General features: G+C 30.9%; 2 protein-coding genes across 2 annotated transcripts in view; one reads left to right on the forward strand and one right to left on the reverse strand.

Moving 5' to 3' along the window:
• Positions 1 to 184: 184 nt before the first annotated feature.
• Positions 185 to 3374, reverse strand: LOC115882211 (geranylgeranyl transferase type-1 subunit beta). The gene is made up of 8 exons (XM_030900119.1): positions 3194 to 3374; positions 3011 to 3141; positions 2831 to 2955; positions 2612 to 2779; positions 2256 to 2419; positions 2039 to 2198; positions 1821 to 1978; positions 185 to 1762 (listed from the first exon to the last, which is right to left on the reverse strand). The coding sequence occupies exons 2-8, from the start codon at positions 3118 to 3120 to the stop codon at positions 1610 to 1612; spliced, it is 1038 nt and encodes a 345-aa protein (XP_030755979.1). The 5' UTR covers positions 3121 to 3141; positions 3194 to 3374; the 3' UTR covers positions 185 to 1609.
• Positions 3375 to 3737: 363 nt separating this feature from the next.
• The window catches only part of LOC115882212 (tumor necrosis factor alpha-induced protein 8-like protein), a 29559-nt gene continuing 11569 nt past the window's right edge, over positions 3738 to 21727 (forward strand). The window contains exon 1 of the mRNA XM_030900120.1: positions 3738 to 4005. The gene's annotated coding sequence lies outside the window, so the exon portion shown is untranslated. The remainder of the gene's footprint in view (positions 4006 to 21727) is intronic.

Here is a 21727-nt window from a genome sequence, read left to right on the forward strand (position 1 = left end):
TTCAATATAATTTATCAGATTTGAAATAAATACTGTCCTAAGGGTAGTTTACTCTTGACTCGAAAAATATCACACCCCATTAAAACGTACGTCTATGAGGTATCGCATTTCTTACCCTGGGCAAAATGTACGTCTTATAGCCATAAGACTCAACAAACAACCAAGATATTGGCTTGTTTCCATCTTAAGTGGGACACCCTGTATATAATTTGTTAAAACGTAAAAACAATAAAAAAATAACAGTTATCGTAGCTGTTATTTTGTATCAATAAAAAGAGCTGTATAAAAAAAATATTTTTTCTCAGTGTATTTAATAAATCTTCATCAATAAAATTCTAGGTTTTTTATTGAATTTAATTTTTAAAATATGACTTGATAATTTTCAGCACTTAGCAGGGTTGCCACAAGCTACACAATTGTGTATTTTGCTACACATCTTCTTCCATGATTGCACAGCTACACCACAATCGGCTGTGCTACACATTTTGAGAATTTACATATTTCTTATAAAAAATAATACCAGAACAGTAAATTAGCTGACAAAAGCTGTTTTTTTTTGCTTTTAAGTTATCTAAGTTACATTAAAAGAGGCCACAACTGAACTTTAAATTTTGAACTGACAAATATCATTTTCCGTCATCAGTGTTCAGGTGTTCAGTAAAATATCAGAGTATGAACTGGGTCAGGAATCAAGGACCGTCTATTGGTCGAGTCAAAAACGGTAAATAGAGAGGATTGTTTAATTCCTTAAATAATACAAAACACGTACTTTGGCCAAATTTCACTGCCTCAATTACGTCACTGTAGTTCAGTCACACTTCTACTCGTTGGCATACGTGAATAATATTCAATTTCTATTTCACTTCCTCTCATATCAGCAAGGACTGCAGTTTCTATGGACAAATTTGGCCGATTAAACAGTCCTGAATTGTTTAGAGTTTTTATACAGACTTTTTTAACCGGTCTAATTTGTCCATAAAATCGTTAGTTTCGCGACATGAATTTTGACGTCATGGCAATATTTGCTGGCATGAGAGGAAATGAAATGGGAAATGAATATATTGACGTATACAAACGAGTGGAAGTGAGACTCCATTCGTTTTACCACCATGTTTTAAAATTTGGTGAACGTACGTCTTTTTCATAGTCTTTTTAGATAGTTTACTATTATTGGTCATGGGTGGCTACACAATGCTACACATTTTTATGGTCAAGTTCTGCACAATCAAAAATTTTCTTGTGGCAACCCTGCACTTAGTTCAAAAATGCCGACGCATACTGTCGCTACTGTATAGCTACGGTATTCCTTGGTATAACTACATTTTTTTTTGTATAAATTCTCAAAAAATATCAAAAAAGGTTGTGCTTTTAAAAATCCACTGTTATTTATAAATCTACTCATAGAGACAATAGCCTACATTAATAAACAGAGGTAAAGTAAACAAAAATATGTTGCTGAAATGTCAGAAGGCCCCTAGTTAAGATATCGTACGATCAAAAAGAAAACGGCGTCACAGTAAAAAAACCCGCGTCTTATGAAATAACAATAGCTAATAAATATGTCGCGCTCGTGGGTTACTGCGACGCCGTTTTCTTTTTCGAACATACTTTACTTCCAATTGGCATGTATCGTTTTTAGTCTCTCATGGACTCTTTTTGTGCAATTTAGTTCACAATGAACCTGTTCTAAATTTTCGTATTTCATTAAACTAAGACCAGCTAGTCCAAAGTATGTATGCATAGGATCAGGAACCGAATTCACCTTCAAAATAATATAAGAAATAGTTAAAAAAATAAACTAGAAATTATTTTTGACTTACCCATTTAGAAAATCCACCATATCTATCTTGAGTCATTAAAACAAACTTGGGATTATTGTCAGATTCTATAAATTGATATGCATTCAATATTTTAAGGGCTCCGCCCGTCCAAAATGAATAACACGTATCAGATGGCTTATTCGGTCTTCCATTAAATCCTATATTAGAAAAATATTATTATAAAATTTCTACTTAGATTAGATATTGGATATTTCTACCTGTTTCAAGTCGAAAAAGTAGCCATCTCCTCAAATTCTTGTACTGATTATTTGATAATCTGTGTAAATTATTGCTTAAAGCTAAACTAGCGACCGCACAAAATGTCGATCCACAGTGGCTTTCCAATTCAGGTCCTTGTGCAATTCCACCGTCATATGACTAAAAAAACTATTTTAGTAAAACATGTGATTATTATAAATATAAATACCAACTTACTATGCTTTTTAATATAAAATCTATCATTTTCTCGACGTCTATACCCGTCCAATCGTTTAAAATATATGATATAGTCGATGCACAAAATACAAACCTCATATCGTTTTCAGCTCCTTCGATTGCACCCTTAAAAGAGCCATCTTCTAACTGTAATGCTCTTAAACCTAAGGTTTTATTAAAATATATAAATTAGTTTGTATCTCTATGAAGAGAACATTCCCATTCATTACTAGGGAATTTTCCCTTAAAAGAGCTAAGTTCCCTTATAAAAGTATTTTATTTTTCATTTTAACTGTTTCATTCCCAGGGAACATTCTCCAAAAATAAATTCTCAAGCATTTTACAACAGTACTTACTCTGTATTATTCCTTTTCTATTCACTTTGCCTAAGTCATCTCCTAAAATCAAAAGCGTTAATAGACTAGAAAAGGTTGTTGCAATGTGACCCCATTTATAAGGCGTATTCTGGTCTTTGTTCTCTTTTGTATTTAATGTCGTGGATCCTTGAAACCCACTTACCAAGTCTACAAATTAATAATTACAATAAAAACATAATTTTATTAAAAATCATTAACCTTTTTGGTTGTCAATCTGAAGCCGGTAAATCCAGTCAACTATTTGTTGTTTTCTTTCACCCGATATCTTTTCTGTTTCGCCCAAAACATCTAAGCCAGCAATACAAAAATACGCTAATACTGATCTATTAAAAAATACCGAATTAACTCCTAAAACTAGTAAACATCATAGGAATTTACCTGTTTGTATCCATACTCAACAAATATGAAGGAATACGATGGTTTAAAAATCTAGACAAATACTTTCTGTGCAATTCGCGTTCAAAATCGACAACAGGCAATGCACACATCTTTATATTATTTTGTCAAGCCTGAAAATAATTTTATTTGAATATATTAAAGATAAACAAATAAGAACCCCACCTTATTTTCTAATGATATCACACAAGGTTGAGGTTATTTGGTTGGATATAATAATTTATGCTATTAGAAGTACTTATTAAATGTTGCATGTTTCTCAAACAGTGATAATAAATTTACATTTTTCCATATAATAAATATTACAAAAATAAATCCAAAATTTTTTTAAAGTTACATTTGAACTACCATCCATAGATTAAGCCCTATGATTAAGCCCTCCATACACAAGCTCCTCCCAGTTTTCCCACTTCCCACAGTTTTATAGTCAGGGTTGGAATTTTACGCAACTTTTCCTTTTTTTTATTTTACATAAAATAAACAACACAAAGGAGACATATGTTATTAATTAATATACCCATCCTTGATGGACAAGTGCCATATATACGAAGAGGAAGAGTACAGTAATTCCCCGATTCTGTGGCCAACTTCACATATGTATCCTTGTTTTACTGGTTGCCTAAATCGTTGCGCAAGGCAAATTTAAATTTATACGAAAGACGCATCCGCGGTTCTCCCACTAAAATTCTACTACATTGGTATTTTTTTTTCTTGTTTGCATTTGTCGCGGCCCAAACGTCAAGGTGTTTCTTTTCCCCGTTCAGTAAACGAGCGGTTTTTCGGATAGTAGGGTGCTCTCGTTGTGTTTCATCACTAAACCTCCACGTAATTAGTGCAATTTAATTATATTTTTGTAACTGACTGAATTTTGTCTCGCGTTAACCATTGGCCGTCGAGAAAATATCAATAAAGCCAGTGTCGATTTTTCGTTGTTTTCCTTTGGGTTGTCATAGCAACCGCATGCATTTCACTAATTGGTGAGTTTTGTTAATCATTTGTTACGTTTTGGTGGCTTGTTCATTATTTTTTCGGCTTAATAAATTTTAATACGTGTTAATGATTCGTTCCCGCTACGCTTTTTAAATGATTCATTGCCTTGCATGGCTTTTATTTGTTAGAAAAAACATCCGGCTAAATTTAGCGAATTAGTTTAGTAATGCGGTTTTCATTTTAAAAGCCAATATATTTTATATATTTGTACATTGTTTAAGAATGGTTATCCAAATATTTTAGTTCAGATATCTATAGTGTGTTTATTAAATTTGCTATTAGAAAAAAATGTATGATATAAAATTAATATAATAATGTATCACTCAGGATTCAGGATAAAATAACTTGTGAACGGCCCTGCTAGAAGTGTATGTTCTGGTATAGTAGGTCAATTAAGTATCAAGTGGGTGTGCAAAAAATATCTGCAAACTCAAGGTGATCTATGGGAGTACAATAAAAATTTACATTGGTAACTAAATATTTTTATAGATTCAACAGAATAAAAAAATATTGTTGAAATAATACGTCTTTGTATTTACAGTACAGTAGATATAAAATCATAAGGAATATTGAATCATTCAGTGAAAACCAAGTGCTAAAATCCAACTTTATTTAAAAATATAATATATTTAAGATCGTTATATAAAAATAAAAATATACAAAAACTGAAAATAAAAATATACTTAAACTGTTATGGCAAAAGCAATATATCGTCTATACCTACTGTTAAATTCAAATATCAGTAGTTTGGGGTTTAGTAATCTTATGTTTATTCAATTTTCAATGTAAAAAATGTAAAATGAAAGTATGTATGTATGCAAAAATAAAAGGGTAAACATATTTTATGCTGTAGGAGGTGTATCTGTAAATATGGAATGAAATTAGAAAGATATATACAGTATGTCCCCGCGGAATGTCTTTACAAGAGGAAAAACTTTTTTATTATTGACATTATGAGAAAAATTAATTCTTCATAAACATTTTTGCTTGTTCTAAAATGTCTAATCCCGTTTATACTTTTCCAAATTCCCATACAGTTTTAGACAAAATTAAGAAAACATTATAATATAGTTAAATTTTTTCTAAGTTCTAAAAATCAAAACGCGTTTCTATGGTAATATAATTTTGCTGTTTTAAAACGTTATATAACATCTTTCCTCTTGTTAAGACAATCCGGAGACATATACAGGGTGATCTCTATATTTGAGATGCGTAATTTTTCTTAATTATTTTTTTTTTATTAAAAATGCGGGGAATAGCTATAGCTAGTAGTGCACATTTTGTAAATAGGTATGCTCATAAATATACGGGATAATACAAATATATTTTTTACATTAAAAAGTTGAATTCTTTAAATGAATATTTTTTGTATTTATTTGATTTTCTCCATAAAATTATTATTCCAAAATTGAAGATTAAATTTCGTATATACCTATGATCGAAAAAGTGATCGAAAAGAACGGCGTCCAGTTGGCTGGGAAATGACGATCGATGACATTTCCCATATAAATTTACATATAAAATGACAGCGATCTTCATTTTATAGTCATCGCTGACGCGGTTTTTTTTTCGATCATACGGTATCTACAATGCCAGCTCTCACAAAATTATGATGTCAGAAGCTCTCTGTTCTTTTCTATTTTTTTTGAAGTCTCTTTTCCAACAGTAATTATAGGTATTGATATAATAGGCTATTGTATGTTATTACAGGGTGTCTCTTAAATAAGTGCAAGTATATTTTAAGGTGTGGTAGATCTGGAAAAAAACATATCTACTACATAATATTTGCTATTTTTAAATTAAAAATAAAACAAGTTATTTATTTAACTTATTAACAAATTTAGAAATTTAAAAAATATATAAATTTGTAAGACTCTTAAGACAAATCATTTTCAAAATAAAAATTTCAAAAATTTTGATTAAGAGGAAAAAACAAAAACCCAAAATTTGAAACCTATATTTTGGGACACCCCGTACATATCAGGGCCGACGGCACGTGTCAACCGTCTGAAGAAACCGCCGAAAAGGGAGACCGTTACAACAACCAGTTGTAAGGACGATCGAGCTTCCTTCACCTGGCGCGACCCGATGAACAGATGGTCGTTATTTTTTATTTTCTATAGTTAGATTCGTTTGCCATAGGAGAAATACATAAGAGCTCGTTGTTCAGAACTGCGTAACGCAATAAACTGGCGCTTAGCATAGGCAAACATTGTATAAAGAGAAAGAGACCGTCTTCTAATCTTTCAAACGGAAGTGCAAACACTAAAATATTTGTTTGATCCAATTTCCTTTTAAGTGTATTTAATTTGGAGTTTATTAACAAACAAACAACAAAGTGTAGTTTATATCAAAAGAAATTCATAGAAATAAAATCAATACAAAAAAATTTGCGCCGGGAGGCACGTATAGCCGCCCATACTAAAATATGTTAATAAAAAGTTGGTAGGCAGTTCTTTTAGTTTCAATTATCTCAAAAACTGCGACTTTGACTGATTTTGATGTTATTACAAATTTTGTTGCAAATATTATTCCTAATCTTAAATTGAAAACCGCGTTTCGCTAGCTACTGTAATTTTGGAGTTACGATTTTTTTTAATTTTTAACCCCCCTCCTTCGTAACCACCACCACCAAAAACTAATGGCCAGATGCTCGGGTGCCACAGTATTTTTGTGCCAAATTTGGTTAAAATCGGTTTAGCGGTTTTTGAGTTAACGTGTGGACGGACGGACAGACAGACGCATGAAAATATTTTGTATTTAGGTCATTTATGACCCAAATAACTTATTTTGAGTGAAATTAAAAAAACTTTTTTTGCCGATCTTAATAGCCTACCATACCTGTTGGTATGGTCGGCCAAAAACAATTTCTTGATAATATGGCAACATAGGTAGTAGATTAAATTTACAAGAAAGAAAATCCAGAAAAGATCCTGTAGGTCTCAAAATTTTAACAAAAAAATATTTTTTTTGGAAAGTAAATAACTCCGTTGTTTTGGACTTATTTGAAAAACGATAAAGAGAAAATATGTTTCTTTTATCGAGATCTACCACCCCTTAAAATACTTGCACTTATTTCTGGGACACCCTGTGTAATCCTTAATATTTTGAAATACAAACGAGCTAAAACAATGAAAGTATTGAGAGATATATTTATGACAAAAAATAGGAAGAAATGGCTGTTCTGTATGTATAGGATATCGGTAGTATCGGTAGTATTGTTGATATCAGTCAGTGTCAGTGACTAAAGAATACAAGGATTAATAATACCCAAGACCAAATTGCTACCTTACCTCCAAACAGTGCCGCGGCACATATTTTTCTTAACTTAGCTGCTTGAAGACATATTTATATTTTCGATAAATGTTTTGACAACGCCTATATACTAATATAAATAAAACGCCTATAATACTAATTAATTACGAAAAAAAATGTATTAAAATGTTAACAAACGGTACAAAACTAGTAATGTATAGCAAATATCAAGTACATAATATAATATCAGAAAAATAATTATCAAATTCAATAAGAAAACGCTAAAAAGGTGGAGAGGACTGTTTACTTACCTGTAAAACGTAACTCCTGGCTCTTTCTTACATTTAACTGCGGCTTTTACGCTTGAAAGCTGAACAGCTAGTCACCATTGTAATAAAGTTTAAACAAAGTTTACTACACACAAACTATTAGAAATCGCTAAAATTGTCGCTGATGCTCAATTGATGAGTCAAACCTTTTCTAAAAGATATTCTGCCTACTATAAATTAAAAAAAATATGTATCGGTGTAGGTAAATGTTTAATTATCTTCAGGCTATGCAAAAAATGTCATTTGTACATTCAATTGAAAATATTTCAAAAACTGAACACTAGAGACAAAATGTGTTATTTAGAATTTGATATACCAATGTCATTTTAGAAGTATGGTCTGGATTTTAACGCCAGGAACGGCCCTGAGTAGGCGTTTATGGAAAATGTTGCATCTAGGGTTGCAACCTTATTTTTCACAATTAGTTACTCATTTTACTACAGTTGTAATAGATTATATTTAGCTTAGATATATTATCTTTATTTCAGTAGTATACAGGAAAGTTTTTAAAATAGTTTATTTTTTTTCTACACAAATTTTCCTACAAACGTAAAAACCGGCAACACTGTATGTCGCTTTTGATTTTGTCTCTCTGTCTCGAAACCGGTCATTTATATTACACGTTAAAATCCAAACCGCACTTCCAACATACAGCAATCCAAACACACCAAATCGGTATATTTATACTGTGTAATTCTTAATATTTTGATCTAAAAGACATGAAATTTATAGGTGGCAGCTTAAAATAAGATTAACAGCCGGTTAAACGGGATGTACTAGAACGTGGAAGATCTTTTAAAAAGCCAGTAGAACTTGAACTCTTCATCATCTAAACCATTCAAATTTGTATCTGAATTAGATGATAAAATACTGCTACATTATGCGAAAAATCTTGTATAGTAAGTTACTGATAAAAATATCTTGCGTCTTGTCTTAACCACAGGATGCACCGTAATCTATAGTGTGTGTTAATAATTTATTGAAGTAATAGTAATATATAGCAGAAAAAATATACTACAAAAATGTTTTTATTTATTTTTTTCAAAAATGTCATCAAAAAATTTCGAAAGAACCCATCTCTCTTGTTCTGTAACTCTTCCACGTATCACGTATGAATGTACATTCCTTCCACATACAGACCATAACACAGAACGGACATTCCTTTAGAGGTCACAGCCTCGAGAGACACACGTCTCTGAAAATGACGACTAATCTCATGTTTTACAGCGATTTAACCATAATATATCATAAGAATTCAATGATCTAACTATAATCTTAAAACGTACCTATTTTATTACTGATATTTTTTTAAATGGTAATAGGTTGTAAACAAATCAATTACAATTACTGCGAAATTAAAGAGTACGTATTTACAATTTTCTTGATGATGGCTTATTTCCTAAAGAGAAAAAAATTGTTTTAAGTTATTTTACGACAGACCCTGATTGATTTTTGTTAAAAAAATATCTGCAACCATTTTCTATGAACGTTATAATATGTCTTCTGTAGGTACCATAATATCCATAATTATTTATAGTGTCAATAAAATAAACTAGTTTCTGTAATTTTTGTATGATTTTGTTTACTTCTGGATTAAGTACTTGAAGTTATGGTTTGTAATTATAAGAAGGCCACATTTTATTTGGACATAAAAAATTTACTTAGCTGAAATAATATTTACTATTTTCCCATTAACACAGAATGATCCAAATTTTCCTTAGAATACTAATTTCATATTTTTCTTTGTTGTAAATGGATATTTAATATATTCAAAAATTGTTCTACATATATAGATAAACAAAAAAAATGCATTTATGCAAGTTCATTATTATTGAAAAATAAATTATTAACTAATTTATGGATAGCTTTTTCAGATATATTTTGTATGTATAGATATCTAAGGATCTAGATTTGATGGTGTGAGTCCAGTATGTATGATATCAACATAAATATAATTATTAATATACTAGTTGAAGGCTGGCGCATCTGCCACGACATCAGGAACTACTTTTTATTTTTTTTTAATTAAATGAAAAATAAAAAATCCGGCGACGACAGTTTTTAGAAGAGCCAATTAGCTATCTTTTAGTAAAAAAAGCAACTTTCTAGAGCAAGTCGTTACTTCAGTAGAGACGACACAGATAACCATTAGCATTTTATATACCTATGTAGATTACTGGATGAAGATCACAGAATCTTGCAGGTAGTCAAATATAAGATGAAATAAGATCTGTCAATTTTGCCCTATCCTTTTGACGAGATATTTTTTTATAATTTAATCATGATAACTTTCACGTGTTCCTCATTAACTTTTTCGTCATTGAATTTGCAAACGATAGGAAAAAATATGAATTGTATTATAAAAATCATAAATTTTACTTTAGATGAAAAATTAAGAAAGGATATATTTTTTGTATAGTTTCCAGAAAAAAAAATGATAAATGCTGAAATGGTAATGGTAAACACGTGAAAATAATAATCATTAAATTTAAGACGAATGTGTCAAATTAATATTAATCATACAAATAATAATTATTATTTACTTCATTATTATTTAACTAGGATACCAAAATACGTAAACAAGTCTTAGGTCATCTTTATACCAATAAAATAACTAAATAATTAACAATTAACTATCACATAATGTTTACACAGAACTGTTCGTAAGCTGCTTTAAAAATAGCTTTCTCTCACACCCTGTATATTTGCGATGCCGCATAAAGTTTTCACTATAATTGCTTCTATTGTTTATTTTTAGACCTCGAAAATGGCGCTCATTTTCAGCAATCATTTTATTGGTTAAAACGATGGGGAAGTTAAACGATTTGACCTTTTTTGCCAATATGAGATTTGTTAAAATTATCTATATTTACCTGCAAATATGAACAAGGGTTGTAGAAATGATTAAAAAGGATTGGTCTAACGAGGGGGTAAAGCCCAAAATAGATCAAGAAAAAGTTAAAGACAAATAAAATCAACCTTTAAAAATAATTTATAAGAAATTGATTTTGTAAGGAGTTACACCAAAAATAGCTCTGAGGTACTGTAATATTTAGTAGTTTTACATGTGTAGCTGTGTAGCGATGTTGTAGCTTTTGTATTTATAGGTACATACTGTCACTTAAAAAAGGAACTTAAAATATATGAATTGATATATACAGGGTGTCCGATGCTGAGCTTGCATTAGACGTTTATAAAGAAATACAACATCTAGATCGGAGATTTTTTGTTTCACACTGAGATCTACCTATTTAAAATTATGCGGCCTAAATGAAAACCTACTATTTATTTCACTGGTTTAATGGTTTTTAAATTTGTTACTTTTTGATGATACATGTCCTCAAAACCTAAAATAAATCGTTTTTAAGTTATTTAAGATTTAATTTTAAAGCGTATACGTTTCTTGATGAAATTTCGGAACTTGATATTGCAGTTCGCTAGAAATTTCTAATGCAAGTTCAGCCTGGAACACCCAGTATTTCATTTGATGAAAATTTTAAATGCATATTTACTGTAATCACTTTTATTTTTAATGGATATAAAAAACGAAGATTATTAAATACATTAGAAACTCAGGTATATCTTTGAAAAAACAAAGTCTAAAAATATAAATGACAAGGTTATCTTACTTCATATCGAGCCAGGTACAAAGAAAATCTATTCAAAATCTTGTTAGGTATATAGAAAATGTTAGAATAAGGAATACTATGGTATGAATAAATAATAGATGCACGTATGTACAATGCGTTTCGAAATTATCACAGTTTAAAAAGTATATATTCTTTAAACTGTGGTTTTATTTTTCATACTGTACGATCGAGAAAAAACGGCGTCAAAGACGGCTGGGGAATGACAACTGATGATAATTTTGGCGAGGTCGATCACTAGACGTCATTTATTAAAAATTGACAAAAAAAAAACACTAATTATAGAAATATTAAAAAAGGATAGCGCTTTTCGCGCCGTTTTTTTCGATGGTATGGTACAAAGATAAACTACAAAAAAATGTATACAAGTGTTTGTATTTCCATTGCCCATTGATGACTTATTTATATTCAATTTTCATTAATAATAATTTTTATTTAAGTAATCATTTCAATTAATAGTAATTTTCATTTTAATCATTTTCCATTGTGTCTGATGACCAACGCGATATACCCATAATATATTCCTTTAAATATTATATTTTTTTTGGTTAGTCAAATTTGTTTGCCAGTAAAATGTATTTTTAAGTAATAAAATTATATAAGGATTCTTGCCATTTAACTGCTGATATAGAAATTTAATTCTACGCTATGTTTGTCATAATGTGGATCAACCTGCTCTCACTACTGGTTTCGGAGCCCTACTCCATCATCAGGTGAGCCTGGGCAGATCCACAAAATGACAACCACAGCGCAGAGATAGTTAATTCCGAATTGTCGGAAAGTGTCGGTGAATTAACTATCTCTACGCTGTGGTTGTCATTTTGTGGATCTGCCCAGGCTCACCTGATGATGGAGTAGGGCTCCGAAACCGGTAGTGAGAGCAGGTTGATCCAGATTATGACAAACACAGCGTAGAATTAAATTTCTATATCAGCAGTTAAGTGGCAAGAATCCTTATATAATTTTATTATATACCTATACTGCAAGAAAGTTGTTTTCTATTTTGTATTTTTAAGTTGAATTGTAATCTCAGTAGGTCCAAACAAGTAGTTTTATAAAAAAATCAATAGGTATTTTTATTTAGAGACAGCCTCTATAAGTATATTCGATATCAATTAAACTTTTAGTTACGTAATCGAGGGCGCCATTTTTAAATTCGTTGTTGCTAACCATGGACATATTCGGTGCCAGGCTGACTAACTGGGGATTCAGGTGGTAGTCCTGCTGTAAAAAATGTCAAGTTGCCACATTCATTTACTTATTTCCTGACATTGTCATTCATTTTGACACTTTGGTTTTGTATTACGAGTTTTTGATTTAAATGAATTGTGGTGTGATATTTTAAACTTAAAAAATGTTGCTATCAGAGCTTGCAGTCGAACATTGTCTTTTTAGAACATATTTTAGTTCGAAGTGTACAAGATAGCTTAATAACAGTAAAAAACTAATCGCAACTTTATTAGAATATTTTGAACGGGAAAGCAGTAGAAATGGCCCTTTATGTCCCTTAAGTGCTGTTAAGGGGGTGAGTTTTGTTGATGTAAATAATAACTGTTTATATATTTATAATTAATTTTTTTTTTTTCCTAAAATATTTTGATTAAAAGAAAATATGTAAAAGTGGGCAACGCTGTACTGGTCAAACTAATCACGTGACGAAACGTTTATTTGATATGGACTATATGTTTATAGGTATTGTATAATATAAAAATATCGACATTAAACAGATATATTCTTCCCGAGATTCTTCCTAATTTTCTTTTATGCTTCGCACTAGACGCGAATAAAATATATTTTCGGCGCTAAAATGGAACCTTTTATGTAAATTTTTAGCGTGCAAAATGTCCATTAAGCGGTGAAATATACCGTGGCAAGGTACGTTTTATTGGCTTATTCTTTTTTTAGGTTTCTTTATATGTATATTATACTTATATTCCGCATATTTAGTAGTCAGGTTTTTAAAAGAGGTGACATTTTTATTTTGTCCTTTACATTTTTTCATCACGTTAATATTATGTATACGAACAATTATATATTATATAATATATAATTGTTCGATTAAGTATATCGAATTATACAGGGGGAATTATACAGGGTCCGAACTGTATTCCGGAAACTTCGGCAGCATATTCTGCAGATAAAAATAAGTAAAAAAGTTCGTATAAATATATGTCCTAAAATGCTTAGTTTCGGAGATACAGGGTGTCGAAGTTTCATTTTTATTTCGATTTTTTCCAAATAATTTCTGAAGTAAGGTCAATATTTGGATGAAAATTGGTGTCTGGCAGTTTTTTGATATGAGAAATTTGATTTTGATGTCAATATGAGTCCTACTAGTAGAGGGCGCCACCTACCTATTTTTTAACTGGTTTGAAGAGTAATAACTTTTCGTCCGTACCTGTATAAAACTACTGAGTAAAAAAATATATATTTACGACGTTTTCTACGTGAAAAAGGTCTCTTGGTAAAAATCGCTACGAATAATGGTTTTCGAGATATTTGGAATCGAAGTTATCAATACCTGTCATCATTGACATAAATTAAAGATGTTGACTAAATAGTTATTAGACTGAAATCATAAATTTTAAATCATTTTCTTTAAGATTATGGTATCAGTGTGAAGATAAATTAATTGGCATTAATTTTTGTTATTTTAGTGGCTTATATTATTGGGTTAGGTGGGTTTATACCGGGGTAAATCAAAACGTTGTTTTTTTGCAATAAATTCAAAACACCCTGTGGAAAAAATGAGACGGGCATTTTGGATAAAAAACACTTTCCTGTAATCTTAGATGTATTCCTACCATTTCATTTTTTGAATTATCCCATTATCTCTATTTTTTTATGATCTACACATTTTTAAGTAAAGTATTGATTTCAGAGATTCTTTTATTGACAAAAACAATAATTTTATAATAATTTTAATAGGGTGTATGTCCACCTCTCGCAGCAATAACAGCTCGAGGTCTTTATCGTATCGAATGAATAAAGGTAGTTATTCTTTCTTGATCAAGAAAACCCTTTACAAGAGGTAAGGCTAGCATCAACGTAGGGATCTCCCATAGATTAACTGGTAATATCCGTTAATGCTAGCCATATAGCTTTTGTAAAGTTTGTGGTGGAATAGGAAGACGCCGAACAGCTCTTTTAAGTTCATCACACAAATGATCGATTGGATTGAGGTCGGGACTACAAGGAGGCCATTCCAATCTTTGTAGTCCAACCAGCCAGGTACTCGTTAACTACTCGTACTCCTAACTCGTTACCCCGCGCAACGTGTGGCCTGGCATTATCATGCATCAGTATAAACTGATTTCCAATGAAAGGAGTAAATCGAACGACAAATTCTTGGAGGACATCCTCAATATAACGGTTGGCATTGAGAGCTCCATTTTCAACAAATTCAAGATTGTAAAAATATCAGTACTTTATTTAAATACTAGCGTGTACCCGCGACTTCGTTCGCGTCGAATTAATCATTTGTAATAGTGATGATAAAGCAAAGCAAGAATTCCCATTAACATACAAACTGGATAAAATTTTCTCTCATTTATGTCAGCATGAGAAAAAACAATATGGCTATATTACTACATAACTTGGTAATATTTGAGGGGTAATTTCATCTCGTTGGAATTTGACTTTCGAAAAATCCGTTTACCGAAAATAAGCTTTTTACGTCAATCAGTTTAAGCAGAATCGTGGTTAATCAATTACCCAACTTTTTGGAACACCCTGTATGATTTTTTAAAAAATACAAAATATGTAAAAAACAAAATAAATTATTCGTGTCCAAGCGTTTTCCCGAAAGACTAACCGTTTTTTAAATAACAAATATTGTAATATTTGAGGGGCGTTTTCACCCTTTTGAAATTTGAGATTCGAGAAACCCCTCCTTGTCGAACCTCTACACCCTAAAGTCAATCCGTTTTCCAAAAATCAGCTTTTTACGTCAATCGGTTTAAGCAGGATCGTGATTAATCAATGACCAGATTTTTCGAAACACCTTGTATACATTTTTAAAAAATCTTAAAATATGTATGTAAAAAAGACAAAATAAAATAGACGTGTTTAAGTGTTTTTTCGGAAACTTGACCGTTTTTTAAATAAAAAATATTGTAATATTTGAGGGGTGGTTTCACCCTCTTGGAACTGTAATTTCGAAAAATCCCTTTTTATCGAACCTCTATACCCTAGAATCAACCTGTATGCCAAAACTGAACTTCTTACGTTGAGTGGTTTGAGCAGGATCGTGATTAATCAGTCACTTAAGGATTTTATATATTAGTAGTAATAGTAGTATAGATATGTAGTTCATATAAGAGAATAGGAGATTTTATATATTAGTAGTAATAGTAGTATAGATATGTAGTTCATAAGAGAATAGGAGATAATAGGATAATTAAAAAAATTAAATGTTCGGAATACATCTAAGATTACAGGAAAGTGTGTTTATCTAAAATGCCCGTCCCATTTTTTCCACAGGATGTTTTGAATTTATTGCAATTGACGAAGTTTTCATCAACAACTATAAAAAAACATCTGTCAATACTCCGCTGCCCATTGTTGTCCATATCATCCTATATTTGACGAGTTGTAAGCAAGGTGAGCTTAAATTTTCCCATTATTATGAATTAATGGATGTGTTTTTCGGAATAAAAACGGGAACAAATTCATTTCTGCCTCATTTTTATGCGTGTCGAATGTGAGCGCCATGCAAATGAACTTGGCAATAATTGACATTGAGGAAATTAAAATTCCACCACCCTAGAGAACGAACGAGAATTTATTAAACTCTAAATTAATTCATTTAAGTGGAAATATTACAGGGAAATATTCATTACTTCTATATTTCCAGAGTTTACTAAGTTAAGCAGCCTTAAGAGCGATCAACTGCTCAATAACCATCAATTCCAAGTTGGTCAAAAAATGCCTAAAGAAGCTGAACAAATTAGGCAAAGAAAATAAAGTCCTCCTACTCTAGGTGTCCGCTCACCAAAGGATAGAAGAAGGCAATGAAAAAGCAAACGATCTAGCTAGAAAAGGAGCGAACACTTCGCCACTAACTGAACCAGAACCGTTCTGCTTTCAAAGTGGAAACCAACTTAAAGCGGAACTGAAGAACCTGGAAGACTCCATCCGTATCCTGGAATGACAATCCTCCAACAGTCAAAAGCTTGATCTTCATGCATCCGTTATCCGACGATACGATATTAATTTTATTGGTTGAATTTAAAGATTTCGATTGGTTAGAAAATTACGCAGTTTTTAAATTTATTGCATTTTCATGTCTCCGTTCATCGGATATACGATTTGCTTGTGATTGGTGTCATTTTATATTTTCATTTCCATAACGATTTCGCTGTTTTACTTATACAAGTAGTCTGAGAGCCAACAACGTTTTCGAGAGAGAATTTTAAGAAAGCTGGTTCTTTAATATATCTTTTGCTATGCTCTTCTGAACAGAGTGCGGGCCGTCTGGCTGCCGGTAGACGTTGCGTTTACTACTGCGCATCATATCTGTATTCAACATCTGTTCACTACTGCGCGTCACAAATTCGCCCTGTGTTTCAGGAACTAAGGAGTCTCGGACAAACATATGTGTAGGATATTGGTTTCATAAAAAAAGTAGCAAAGTAATGTGAAAATCGCATCATTGTATCTCTACTCATAATCGAGAAATCCTGTACAGATGTGATGCGCAGTAGTGAACCGCAGTAGTCTACTGGCAGCCAGATGGCCCGCACTTGGTCAGGTTCAGAAGAGCATAGCAAAAGATATATTAAAGAACCTATTATATTTTTATTTAAATTAAGGTTAGATTAAATTTGTCAAAAAACTGTCAAAACGTCCGTTATCGTACAATCTTTCTGCGTTGACGGGCTATGACCAATCAGAGAGCCGTCGGCCCATTGGTATCAACGGATAACGGATGCATGAAAATCAAGCTTTAGATACTTGAAGAAATTTCTCAGGACTTCGAGGACGACTGAGAAAAATCAAGGTTTTTTCTTGATTTAAGTAAGAACAATCTTCGGATTGTCATTCATTGTGAAATTATTATGGAATTTTTTGGATGTCGTCTGTCATTTGCCTGACTCGTTTGACAAGCATTAGACATTACAACGATATTAGTTAATATCGCGTTAATATACAGAACAGTAGAACAACCAAGCTTATAGAGTAGAACTCAAAGAAAGTCATCTGAATTTCTAGATGTTGTTGACGTAATATCTATAAATATTTGCTGAATTAAAATCCAATTTTGTTTCAATATAATCTCGATTGAGACGGTTTAACGTCTGGCAGCAATTTATGCGGCAAAATTAACGTTCAACCTGCAGGCTCAGTATAGGCTCCAGCTTAGAGATGGGCAATTTAATAAAAAATATCGATACATTACTTATAAGATTTATAGTACATATACATATTATGAATATTCTAATTCAGTATTAGTACTTGGAAACATAGGAAATCTCTTGCAAATTTTGAACAGTCCAAATATTTGCTCTTCTGTTGATTTTACAACGAAGTCGTAAATAGTTTTTTTAAAGGTCTGCGTATGCTGAATACACATGCTAAATTTGCTCAATTTTAAACAGGCCGATTTTAACTAATTTAAGAAAAACTGCATATTTTTAAATTAAAACTGAACAGGTAACAGTGCAAAACCAGGCAAATGCCAACATACCATAAGTTGTCAACGATTTTGTGAATGTCAATTTGTGTTTTCTATGCGTTAAGCTTTTGCCTAATCCGAACAAGTTTTAAACTTCAAAATACATTTCGGGGACACTAACCGTAGTTACTATAACATAGCTGTTTTAGGGTGTATTCCGTTGCTTACCTTGGTTATGGTTTTATGTTCCGTTTCTATCGGTTTCCTGAAAGTGTTCTTATTACGGAACACGGTCACCCTTCTGTCACCAAACTAACCAGCGCGAGAAGGCTGGTTTTTCTGGTTTTGTTTGTCAATCAATGTCATTTATGTGATAGAAATCAAGCAAATATTGGAAGTTCGAGTGAAATTCTCATTTAATTTCTAAAATTTGTAATAATATTTTCCATTACTTTTGGATGTAAATCCAAAAGTAATGGAGGTAGGCAGAAAAGGTAAATACATTTCATTAACTAAATAGAATAACTTTTTAGGACCATTTAAACTTATCATGCAGCCATTGTTTCTTAAAGTCAGGAACATTTAAAGAAAACATGAAAAACAAGACAACAAGTAATCGTGAATGTTTTGTAAGCTATAAAAATATAAATATTGATTAGATTTGTTTATTTATTATTGATCTGTTTTAATATTGCATCTGCAATTCTTCACTTGAGCTGTCTAGCGAGTTTAACAGTTTATTAATAAAGTACTTTTCAATATTAAACTCCATTGAAAAGAAGAAGCAAACGCAAAAGCAGAGAATAGGTACATTAAAAATGCATAAAAAATACATTTTATAATAGAGGTATTGAAATTTAGTAAACGTCAACATTTGACGTTTCCAGCATTTTACCAAACCGTTCCGTATCAAACCGATGTTTTTCAGGAACCGCTCTTTACCGTAGTTTACCGGTCTGGTTCGCCTGGTTTTACAACGGAATACAGTACAATAACAAATACTTAGTTATTGTTATTCTATTTATCTACTTAAGGTATGTTTACATTTGCCTGGTTTTGCATTGTTAACTGTTCAGTTAGTAGTAGCACAGATTATACAGATTATAAACTTATCGTCAAAAACATTGTTTTTAGTGGTTCCAATTTTCGGAGTCGCGCATTAGTTAGGTTACTAATTTGCGCACAAACACGCCCACTTATGGCCTCTAAAATTGTGCACAGCGCCTGACCGGCCCAGTTATTACGCTGTTTAAACGGGAGTTTATTTTTGCGCACAAGAAAATTTACTCGTTTGCTCATCGTCATAAAAAACAATTTTCGTACCACCAATTAGGGACAAGATTTTTATCTGTATACTTATAGGATACCTAATTTGTGGTAGTAGCATTCACTAGTAAAAGTTTGTTTCAAAATTGGATGTTGAACTTTTACTCGCGCGTAGTGCTAGCAAATCAGTGAATGTGAGTTTTTAGTAGTAATTGATAGCATTTACTAATTTCTGACTTTTACTGTTAACATATCGAACCGTATAATAATAAAAATAATACTAATTATATCATAGTCACTTTCGATATATCGATGCTTATCTTCAATAAGATTTATCGATAGTTTTAAACGTCCCTACTTTATATTGAACCGTCTTGTATTAAGTGGCAACGTTATTTGCGAAACCAGTTTTAGAAAATTAATTAACAAAGTATTATTCAATGATGATTATAAATTATTGCATTTTAGTATTGGCGGTACACACGCTGCCATCAATAGAACATGAGGTTAATCTTACTTTTTTGCTTTTATTACGGCTAAAGTATACATTTCAGTAAATGTGGGTATATAATCAGTAGTTATTTTTAATTAAACAGGTATTATCCCGTGGTAATTATGAAATATTGTATTCTTCTGTTAGACCTACACACGTTGCATCTTGCGTCGATTAAAGAGAGGAATAATTAATTGTTATATGTGTACATTCCAGTAAATTTATACATTGTTTGTAGATATGATTTGTTTTTTAACTTAATAAACAAATACCCCAAAAATACATAATGAATAAAATACAAAAGAGATACAGGAAATTAAATATATAAACATCAAGATAGTTTACAGCTGTTTTTATACAGGGTGAGTCTTAAATAAGTGCAAATATTCTCAGGGCTGGGAGATCTCGATAAAAGAAACATATTTTCTCTTTACTGTTTTTCAAATAAATCCAAAATAACCAAGTTATTTTATTTTGAAAATTTACAAAATATATTTTTTCTAACATTTTGAGAACCACTGGATCTTTTCTGGATTTTCTTTCTTCTAAATTTAATCTACTACCTATAGTACCTATGTTGCCATATTATCAACAAATTATATTTTTTAACTAATAACTAAAATAGTTTCCCAAAAATTTTTCAAAAAATTCCAAATTTTCAATTCTTTTTTTCGCGAAAAAAAACATAATCGTGTTTCTGGGGTCGAAATATACTACACCTAAAAATATTTGCACTCATTTTAGATTCTCCCTGTATAATCCTTGTATGATAAAATTTCCTCAAAATATAATAGACAATAGAAAATACATTTTAAAGATATTACAAATTACTTAATTCTATTTATCTAATTTATTAGATATACATATATCATTTTCGTTTTTATTCATTAGATTAAAACATAATTAAAAGTTTATTTGATTAAAAAATATTAGATATATCGATAATAATAAATAACATAATGACATCTATTTAAAAAAAATAATTTTTAGGAAATAAATTTGCCTGGGAATGATTGACATGTTCAAATCTTTTTTTTATTTTAAGTTTTTATGTTAATTTTTAATAAGTGACATATAGGGGTCAGCTCAAAAGAAATTATCATCGATTGATATTTTTAATGATATAAATTTAACTGATTGATTTTATTCACATATTAATGAGATTAAAAAAAGTAACATGGGTATAGACGCAACGGAAAAAGGGTGTGGCAAATTGACACAAATATACCTAATTAATTTTGGATTTTTTATTAACATCATTTATTATACTACATTTCGGAAACTTCGGCGGTATATTCTGCAGATAAAAATAAGTAAAAAAGTTCGTATAAATGTATGTTCTAAAATGCTTAGTTTCGGTGATGCAGGGTGTATAGAAATTTCATTTTTATTTCGATTTTTTCCAGATCATTTCTGAAGTAACGTCAATATTTGGATGGAAATTGTTGTCTGGTAGTTTTTTTAACATGAGAAATTTGATTCAGATGTTAATATGACTCCTACTTGTAGAGGGCGCCACCTACATATTTTTAACTGGTTTGAAGAGTAGTAACTTTTTGTTCGTACCTGTATAAAACTATTGAGTAAAAAATATACATTTACCACGTTTTTTACGAAAAAAAGGTTTCTTGGTAAAAATCGCTACGAGTAATAATTCTCGAGATATTTGAAACCGAAATTATCATTACCTGTCATCATAGGCATAAATTAAAGATGTTGATTAAATTAATAGTTATTAGACTGAAATCATAAATTTGAAATTATTTTGTCCCAAAAGTTCAACAGAAACTATTTTATCATCATTTTTTCGCAGAGAAATTTATGATTAATTTAAAGAAAATAAAAACTTTTCAAATTTATCATTTCATTCAAATAACTATCAACTCAACATGTGTTTATTTTGTGTCAATAATAACATGTATTAACTATTCCAACGGTTGCTCGTAACAATTTTTATCAAAAGGCATTTTTTTACGTAAAAAATCACGGAAATGTATATTTTTTCACTCACTAGTTTTATACAGGTACGGACGAAAAGTTATTACTATTCAAAACAGTTAAAACCTTAGTTAAAACACATGTAGGTGGCGCCCCCTACATGTG

The sequence above is a fragment of the Sitophilus oryzae genome, unplaced genomic scaffold (genome assembly GCF_002938485.1).
Source record: "Sitophilus oryzae breed Bouriz unplaced genomic scaffold, Soryzae_2.0 scaffold_177_pilon_pilon, whole genome shotgun sequence".
Classification (NCBI taxonomy): Eukaryota; Metazoa; Arthropoda; class Insecta; order Coleoptera; family Curculionidae; genus Sitophilus; species Sitophilus oryzae.

What these genes read in the sequence shown, in the direction of transcription:
- LOC115882211 (XM_030900119.1), bottom strand. Translation starts at nt 3,120, where the DNA reads ATGTGTGCATTGCCTGTTGTCGATTTTGAACGCGAATTGCACAGAAAG. An exon ending in TAGAAAAGGAATAATACAGA is followed by an intron (nt 2,420 to 2,611) that starts GTAAGTACTGTT and finishes ATAAAACCTTAG; the next exon opens with GTTTAAGAGCATTACAGTTA. An exon ending in ATTTTATATTAAAAAGCATA is followed by an intron (nt 2,199 to 2,255) that starts GTAAGTTGGTAT and finishes TAGTTTTTTTAG; the next exon opens with TCATATGACGGTGGAATTGC.